The sequence below is a fragment of the Mus pahari genome, chromosome 6 (genome assembly GCF_900095145.1).
Source record: "Mus pahari chromosome 6, PAHARI_EIJ_v1.1, whole genome shotgun sequence".
Lineage (NCBI taxonomy): Eukaryota > Metazoa > Chordata > Mammalia > Rodentia > Muridae > Mus > Mus pahari.
In genome coordinates this window covers 86128269-86137358 of record NC_034595.1, presented here as the reverse complement: position 1 = coordinate 86137358, position 9090 = coordinate 86128269, and the positions used below count along the sequence as shown (strand labels likewise).

The 9090-nt window shown below is 54.6% G+C and overlaps 1 protein-coding gene across 3 annotated transcripts in view; it reads right to left on the bottom strand.

Annotated features, from left to right (window-relative positions):
* Runx3 (RUNX family transcription factor 3) overlaps positions 1-9090 on the bottom strand; it is a 56046-nt gene that overhangs the window by 5630 nt on the left and 41326 nt on the right. For all 3 annotated transcript variants that reach the window (XM_021200467.2, XM_021200469.2, XM_021200468.1), the window contains one exon: positions 7127-7231. In XM_021200467.2, coding sequence (XP_021056126.1) covers positions 7127-7231 — 105 coding nt within the window. The remainder of the gene's footprint in view (positions 1-7126; positions 7232-9090) is intronic.

Genomic DNA, 9090 nt, shown 5'->3' with positions numbered 1-9090 from the left:
AGTGCTGGGATTAAAGGCATGGGCCACCACGCCCGACTAACGCTGAGTTTCTAAAACGAAACTGAGCCCTGGCTGCGGAGACCCCTTGTCAGTGAGGGCCTGTGACCATCTGCTTTCAAGTTTCTCCTCCCAGCCTCTTTTTGGGCTCATGTGGAGGGAGACCACATTCATGGAACTTTCTAGAGTGGGTGTGTATGACCGTGTCACTTTCTCCTGGAGTGACAATCCTGGAAGCTCAGTGTCCTCACCTATGAGGTGGGGGACAATGACCAGCCTCTCAGAAACACCCTCACTGCCACCCTGGCTCACGAGTGTGACATGAAGAGCAACATTATTGGATGTCCCTTGAGCCTGCCTGTCACATAACCTAGAGGTGTAGCTGCTGCTCGATTCTCTCCTCAATAGACAGCGATTCTGAGAGCCTCCTTCTGGGTCCACACAAGCTCACACCTCCTGTCTGGCATCTCTGCCCAATGCCCAAACCCTAGCTCAGGACTGCCTCGGAAACGGAGCAGGAGGTCCCGTCCCGGAAGGCACAGTTCAGCAGGTGGCCAATAGCCAGGGGACCCTGCTGTCCTCTCACGAGGCACCGGCCAAGTCCAGGGGTTTGCTTGGCAGCGCTGTCATCACCCCAAGGCTGTAGAAAGTGAAAGGGAAGGCGTGGCCCGGGGGCACCTGTCCTTGGCTCAGGCCTGCCTCCTCCAACCTCCCGCAACTACCCACTCCCTGAAAGTCTGCGATAAGACAGGCAAGATGGCTAGGGACTGGGCCGAAGGCGGGGCTTGCGGCTCAGTGAGGACGCCTGGCTAGGGTCATGACGCGCTCATGTTGTTTCCGGCTCAGTGGAAATGCCAAAGGCCAGCTCTGAGGCTACTGGAGATGCCAGGGACCATGAAGTCCAAGGCATCTCAACAAGCAGGAAGCCTACCGGATGGACGGAGGCTGAGGGCTGAGCCGTCAGCTTGGGTGCAAGGAACTGGGTGTCTCGGTCAACCACAAGCTCTAAGACAGCCAATGGGGCCACATGGATGCCCGGATGCTGGTGCAAAACCTCAGGCCTGCTGCCATTGTCCTCGCTGATGAGCAAAGTCCCCTGGCTCTGAGTCACAGCATGTTGTGTTTGCAACGGTTCCTATGGCCATCAGGAGGGTAGGCTCAAGGGTGGCTCAGGTGTAGCCTGTAGCTCACTCATCACACTCCCATCTACCCTGAGCTACAGCATCACCCCTAACACACTGACTGCAGGTGAAGCAGATGACACACCAGGACACTGAGGCCAGGGTGGCGACCAGGTCCCTAACTCCAGGGACCCAGTGTCTTGTCCATTGCTCCCCTGTGGTGAAGGGCAGGCTCCCTGGAAGAGAGGACACCGGCCAGGATTGCTTCCTGTGCCTGTGCATTACTGAAGCCATTGCCAGGGAGGGGCAGAGGAGAGTCTGCTGACCCCACAGGGCCAGGGCGCCAGAGAGTCTCAGAGCCACGAGGCTGAGGTTCTCATGCTGGGAGCAGAACTGAACGGAAACAAGAGTATGTGGCAGTGCCCCGAGGAGGAGGTGGGTCGCAGAAAAAGCCTTTCATTCTTTTTCCCACAGCGAGAGAGCATGGAGCTGCCTGGTTCCCTCGGCCACTTGTGTCTTGCCCTTCTGTGCTCCCTGCCTCAGTGGTCGTCCTCCTCCCCCACCCCCACAACCTGCTCACCTATGTCCCCTCCCTTGGAGAGTCAATGACTTAAAAAAAAAATCACAAGAAGTTAGCACTGGTTCAACTGGCTTCCAGCCCCCAGCAGAAAGAGAGGAGGAAGCTCCGGCCTCTTGCTGCACTTGGTCTGGCCAGCTCTCTCAAACCCTCAGTCCTCAGCGCAGGACAGCCTCTGCCAGAAAGACTCCCTGTCCTTCGGACCCACCCTAAGAGCCCTATGAACATCCCCCAATGCAGTAGAAAGCAGAGGAAATTGGAATCTGCTGGGCACAGGGAGCGCTCTCCACAGCAGGCAGGTGGAGCACCCCTGTTGACCCTCACAGCCTTCCCACGAGGGAGAACCCACACGCTCCCATTGTACAGGTGGGAACACTGAGGCTGGGAAGAGCCACTGCTGGACTGACAGTGGATATAAGACACCTGGCCACGCTCTCCCTGGGAGCCCATCTTAGGAAGGGGCCTGGTTGTGAGACTCAAGGCGTGAGTGTCATGGGGTTGGGGCCCAGCCCAGAGTGCTCTCTGCACGCAGTGGGAGGAGCATGAGCAGAACAGGACTGGGTGCCTTAGTTACTTTCTTTTGCTGAGATAATGCCCTGGGTCCAAAAAGTAAAGGGAAGGAGAGAGCTGTAACTCCTAGGTCACACACATTCCACCTGACTGACTTGAGGGGGAGCAAGCCAGTCAGTAGCAGTTTCTCCCCGGCCTCTGCTTCAGCTCCAGCCTGCACGGTCCAGCCTTGAGCTCCTGCCCTGGCTTCCCTCAGGGATGGGTGTGGTCTGAGAGCTGTAAGATAAGTCCTCCCACCCCCCCACCCAAGTTGCTTGTGGTCATGGTGTTTTATCAAAGCAACAGAAACCCTAACTAGGACACAGGGTCTCAGCGGACCCCAGAAGGGTTCTGCCTTGCTTTGAAACGCAGGGCTGAGTCCCAAGCACACACACCACTGCAGCCTAACTGGCTTTCCTCTGGGCCTCAGTTTCCCTATCTGTCAAGTGGTTGTTATTGTAACCCCTTCCCCCGCCCCCAGGGGTAGATGATCTGGTCAAAATAGAGTCCTCCTGGGGAGAAGGATGCCTGGGGAAGGGCTTCAAGCAGGGCGTGGGACCCTGCCCGTGGGAGGCAGATCTCAGCCAGCACACTCCAGTGGCCCCGGACCCACTGAAGACAGCCATCATCTAGTGGTAGCTTTGCGAACGAACGTTTCAGATTCCCACTAGGCTTCTGCTCTTTCTTCTATAAAATGGGGATTAAAAAACTTAGCGCTGCATCCCTTCGCCCTAAGGGTGGAGTCAGACTTAAGCTGTACACAGTACACAGCTCTGACCTTCACAGGAGGTGGGTAGCTCTGTTCTGACCTGCCTCCCGCTCCCGAGTCAACAGCTCCCATTGAGCAGAGCTAAGCCATTAGTGGATCCCCACAGGCAGGTGACACAGGTCCAAGGCTCTAGACTGGGGGATGTCCCAGGGATACATAAATAATCCAGTTGGGACTTCATTATTGCTCCCAACCAGGCTAACACTGGTCCCTCCACCTGCCAGACTTCCTGGTGTCTCCTGAGCCAAGCAAGCCTCTGCCAGGGTTAGTCCCTGCGCCTGCAGCAGGTGGGGCAGGAGGAGGCTGGAATCACTGTGCCCGGTGGACCACACATAGAACTTTAAGGCCACAGCCCCGTTTCCCCTCCCAGCCGCCCCGCCCCCTGCAAGTCTCACAGAGAAAGAGAAGGCGCAAGGCCAAGGTCACAAGGTGATCCTAAAACCTGGAGTGAGCCGCCTAGCCCACAGAGCACCTCCAATGAGAGCTGGGCTCTGGCTGGCAAAAGGCCAGCTCCTTGTCTGGCCTCAAAGAGGCAGGAGGTAGGATGGAGAGAGAGAGAGAGAGAGAGAGAGAGAGAGAGAGAGAGAGAGAGAGAGAGACACAGTCAGGTAAGGCCCGGAGTATGAGGTGAGTCCCCAGCCATCAGACCCTGGGTTGGTCCAGAGTTTCCCAGCAGCCTCCCTGTAGCCTGCACCCCACACACAGCAGCCACTGTGTGCCTGCTGCCATGGCTTGCTCTGCGGCCTGTGGGGAGATTTACACCGGACTAGGATCAGCCGCTCGGATGGCAGGCGGGTGCCGGGCCTGGGGTGGTCTGCTGTGAATTGGCCCCCTGTGAGCAGATGAAAACCAGTGGTGGCTGGGCAGGGAAGCTGGCTGGCAGAGGGCCAGTGGCAGGGAGGTAGCAGGCTCCCGCCCAGGGCTGCAACTGGGGCTTCCAGGCCTGGGCCTGATTAGGGGAGTGGGGAGGTCTGAGGTTAACTCTTTCCCTTCTACTGGGCGGGCTCTCTCAGATCTGCCAGGCCTTCCTAGGGCGCTCCCAGGCTCTGGGGGGAATGATGACCAAGAGTGGTTGTCTCTCGGGACCCAAGCATCCTGTTCTCAGTGTCCCCAAACCTGGAGGCCAGGATGACATTGCCCTTCAGTCGTCTCCAAGACCCAGGTATAGCACTGGGCCATTTTCCCTGCCCATACCAGGTTCCAAGAGGTCACATTGCTATGCCCCTTCCCCCCCCACACACACTTCCGCTCCCTGCAGGACTGAACCTCAACCAGGAAGCCCTCCCACCCTGCCCACCCTTTGCCTATTATGGCTTCCTCCTAGATTTGTTGAAGCAAATAAATGATTTGCTCAGCTCATTGCTGACCTACTTCAGGAATATCAGCTAACCGCTCCTGCGGGTATCCTGGGGCCAGGTGCAAGTAGCAGACAGGCAGAAGCGAATGCTGGTGTGGTGGAGCATGCAGACCAGCACGGAGGTATAACTTTGGCATGGCAGCAGCCGTGCAAAGGCCCTGAGGCAGGACTGTTCCTGGCAGAAGCCAGCAGCTGGAGGTGGGAAGAGGGTGCAAGAGAAGAAGAGGCACCACCAGAATTGGCAGGGCTGTGGACACTATAAAACCTGTTTCCTCCTTTCTCCTGTGGAATGTGAGACCCAGGAGAGTGGGACCAGCAGGTGGTGGTGGGGGGTAATGCTGGAGGTGTGGCAGCCCCCGTGCCTGGGAAAGTATTTGTGGAAATTGCTTTGTGCACATTTAGAGAAAGAGAAGCTTCAGGCCACCCCCCTCAGCCTCCAGAAGGGTGTGGAAGCTGGGTGCCACACTTTTGGTAGGAGCACCTGCTGCGCCTGGAGAATGGGGTTAGTTGTCCCCAGCTGTGGCCACTGCTAGTGTGCCCAGCTCCTGAACCACCTCCCATCCCAGTGCTGGATTCAGCTCAGCGACCTGCCTTTGAACCAGCCCCCAGTGACTGGGAGGAATCCATCAGAGACCGAGGCCACACAGGGAGGAAGCCACTATATCAGCCTCAGGCCAAGCTGGCCACCCGGTTGCAGACTGGGCACACTCTGCAGGGCATTAGAGGGGACCGACCTGGCCACAAGAACCACAGCTGGGTCTCAGGGATGCAGGACTGTCACTCCCAGACTCTGGACCAGCCCTAGTCACCCACAGAGGCTCTGACCTCACAGGGGTTGGCAAGTGGAAGAAGGGGAAAACTGCAGAAACCTGAGAGCCGTGTGTGTGTGTGTGTGTGTGTGTGTGTGTGTGTGTGTGTGTGTGTGTGTGAGAGACACTTCCTGTTTGATAGTGATAAGTCAGGACTCTTATGACCCACCTAAGTCCCAGACCCACACCCTCACCCGCACTGGAGCCTGGAGACGCTAAGGCAATCTCAGGAGTGGTTCTGCCTCCCCAAGGTGCAGGATGCTCCTGAGAGTCAGTTCATGGAAACACTGCATGAGGCTATGCAAACTGGGTTTCTCAGTGCTGCCGCTGCCTGTGGGGGTCCCCACCTGTATGTAGGGAAACTGAGTCCAGCAAAAAAGAATGCTAAGCAGGTGGGGTCTAGAGAATAGGGACCGGAGACCTGATATCTGGGCCAGGTAGGCCATAGGCAGAAGTTAGCATGTCCCAAGGATGGGATAACCTGAAGTAACATGGATAATAGCCCCTCTCTTCTGCTCTGTTCCAAAAATGAGCTAGTAAGAAGGTTCACAGAGGGATACTAAGTGCCTTAGGCCACACAGCAATCCCAGCCTCTAACCCCATCTGTCTCTTCCTGTTCTGTCTCCCTCCCAGCTGGCTTATTCCTTCAAGGGCCAGCTATGGTACGGTGGGTTAGGGAACCAAGAGAAGGGGTGCAGAGGACTCCCTGAGCAGGCTGACCCACATCCTCACCCACAGGCCTGAGGAAGCACAGGGCTAACAGGTGTAACAGGTGCGGGTCCCAGATATTCTTGGGACCCGCAGGCATTGCCTGGTCACTTAGAACCTCACTATGCTGCCCTCCAATCCCCCCAGACCCACTGTGGGCCAGGATCAGATCAGACCAGGCCCCTTCACAGAGAAGGCACTTAGTGCCTGTCTCCTGGCCATACGGTCGCTGAGGCCCTGGCTGAGGCGACTGTACATCAGTCACCTCCATAAGTTGCCTTGTACAGATGCATCTGTTGCCTGTGCACAGCAGTAGCCTAGGCAACAGTAGCCTGGGCAACAGTAGCCTAGGCAATTGCTTGGGCAAACCCATTTTTCAGACAAGAAATATGAGGCTGAAAGTGATCAGTCCAAGACCTGCAGTTCAGGGTGACCCTGAGGCAACAACGTGACTTCCTCAAGTCCATTGTCCATCTCTGCCCCCCCCTCCCCCTGCAAAGAGCTACCTGCTGGAGTACTAGGTGAGGAGCAAAGCCTGACTCTTGGCTGGAATGGCTCTCACTAATGTGGCCCTGGTGAGTCACGCTCCTTTGAGTTTCCTGGGCACCAGACAGAGATCCCAGGCCCTGCCCTCCTGTCCCAAACCCTGGCAGCCTGAGGCAGGAGCATATCCCCCACAAATACTGGTCCCCACAAACACTGGGCCATCACCTCCTAGAAGAGGGAAATCCTTTGGCTCAGCCATCATGAAAAGCTCCTTCAGTACACTCCTTCATTCCACCCCCTGCGGCAGTCCCCTGATGGACTCCCAGGGACAGGGAACTGCCAAATGCAGTTGATGCTCAGGATACACTCACTGCATCCCTGTTCTCATCTGCAGGGACCCCACAGCCAGTAGGCCTGGGCCCTGAAGATGCAGGGCTTTCAGAACGGGGTGTGGCTTCGTGGAACCCTCCGTAGCTGTTCCCTTACATCCTTCATCCCTGCAGAGGCAGCTGGGGTGCAGAGCAGACTGGCCTAAGTCTCATCCTAAATGCTGCCCGCCATGGCACCCTTCCTCTTTCCTGCTGTCCCTAGAGAGTCTGGGCCATCTTGGTCTCCTTGCTGACCCTTCAGAGCCCGGGGCTGAGCCCAGAGGGTTGAAGTTTAGCACTGAGAGCCTCTGAGTGCTTGGAAGGGGACACAGAGCTACAGGTCCAGCCCCCTGGTGCCCTCCTTCCTGGGACCCTTTGCACTTACGTCGGGGCTCCCGGGGTCCATCCACAGTGACTTTGATGGCTCGGTGGTAGGTAGCCACTTGGGTAGGGTTGGTGAACACGGTGATTGTGAGCGTGAAACTCTTCCCTGGGGAGATCAAGGCATGAATCGGTGAAAGGTGCATGGCGCAGTCCCCCTAACTTTAGTCCCCCCACTGCAGTCACAGAGAGAAGGCAGGGAGAATGTAGTACAAGCTGATGGGCTTGGCATTCAAGGCCACAGGAGGTGTGGCCCTAGCTGTCCTCCGACTACACAGGGCCCTTTTGGCTTTCTTCCTTCATTCTATGAGACTGTATTTTTGTGATAATCTATTTAGGGACTCATATGATTCTGAGGTAAAGATCTCAGATGGGTGTGTGTTTTTTTCCCCCGAGAGTAATTAGTGCTCTTTACAGGGAAAAAAAATTGAGAACACAAAACATATTTAAGAAGAAGAAGAAGCAATCCCACCCACAGTTCCACTGGCTGAGACGGCCACCATCATTTGGAGTGTCTCTTCCACTCCTCCAGGTGGAACAGTTTTTACACAGTTGCTATGGTGATAACGTCCATAGCTTTTCATTTTTTTTTTTTAAAGATTTATTTATTTATTATATGTGTGTACACTGTAACTGTCTTCAGACATTCCAGAAGAGGGCATCAGATTTTTGTTACAAATGGCTGTGAGCCACCATGTGGTTGCTGGGATTTGAACTCAGGACCTTTGGAAGAGCAGTCGGTGCTCTTAACCACTGAGCCATCTCACCAGCCCCAGCTTTTCATTTTTTAATTTGTTGGGTTTTGAGACAGGATCTCTCAATGTAGCCCTGGCTGCCTTGGAGCTCAGTGTAAAAACTAGGCTGGCCTTGAACTCGCTGAGATCCACCTGTCTCTGCCTCCCAAATATGAGCACCTGTCTTGTTAGTTAGTTAGTTAGTTAGTTTTTATATTTTATTTATTTATTTTTTATTTTCCCTGCACGTATGCATGTGCACCATGCATGTGATCTGGCACCCTCAAAGGCCAGAATAGGACATCAGATTCCCTGGAACTGTACTTACTGATTGTTGTGAGCCACCATGTGTGTGTGCTGGGAATCAAACCCAGGTCCCCTGCAAGAGGAGCCAGCACCCTAACCACTGAAGCCCCCCCGTCTTGTTTTCTTTCCTCATGGCATTACAAGTTCTCTATAAACTTCAATTTTTAATGGCTACTAAGTATTCCCCTGGTAGAAGTCTCAGCTTTGATTGGTCCACCCCCTTATGTCACTCTAAGTTCTTGTTGTGTGCAGCCTGCACTGTAGAGGGCCGATCTGGGAGCTGTAGACACAACTGTTATTTCCAGAACCCTGTTCTATTTTTAGACAGACGTTTGGCTTCAATGTCTCCATTCAAAATTCCTCAGAGGGGAAAATCTTTTAAATTAATACATTTTTTTGGTTGTTGGTTTTTTTTTTTTCTCTCTTTAAAATAGGACCTTCCATGTGTCAAAATCTTTGTCTACATCTCTTCTCTGTAGACTTCCTCCCAGAGAGGTACAAGAGGTGTTGAGCGACTGTGTCACCTTAGAGGCCCGGGATGAGTTTGTGGGGGCTGATCTTGAGTCTCTTGGGACACGTACCTCATCATGAGTGACGTGAGGTCACACGTCACCCAAATGCCACTGGCTTCTGTCTATCACAACGGAAGATCTTCAATTCCTCTTGATTTTGTTTGCCTTTCTTGTATTAGTGAGACTGAAACTGTCTCTGGTCACTATCCATCCCCAGAAGCCCACACATCACTGAGACTCTCCCACTGGGGCTTTAAGACCTTTGACAACTGCTGTATCTGAAGCTTGTTCACAGCTACGGGCTGCCTGAGCGGCCACCGCAGTCTGATTTCTAACTTCACCCACTCTCATGATCCATTCTCCTCTCTCTCTCTCTCTCTCTCTCTCTCTCTCTCTCTCTCTCTCTCTCTCTCTCT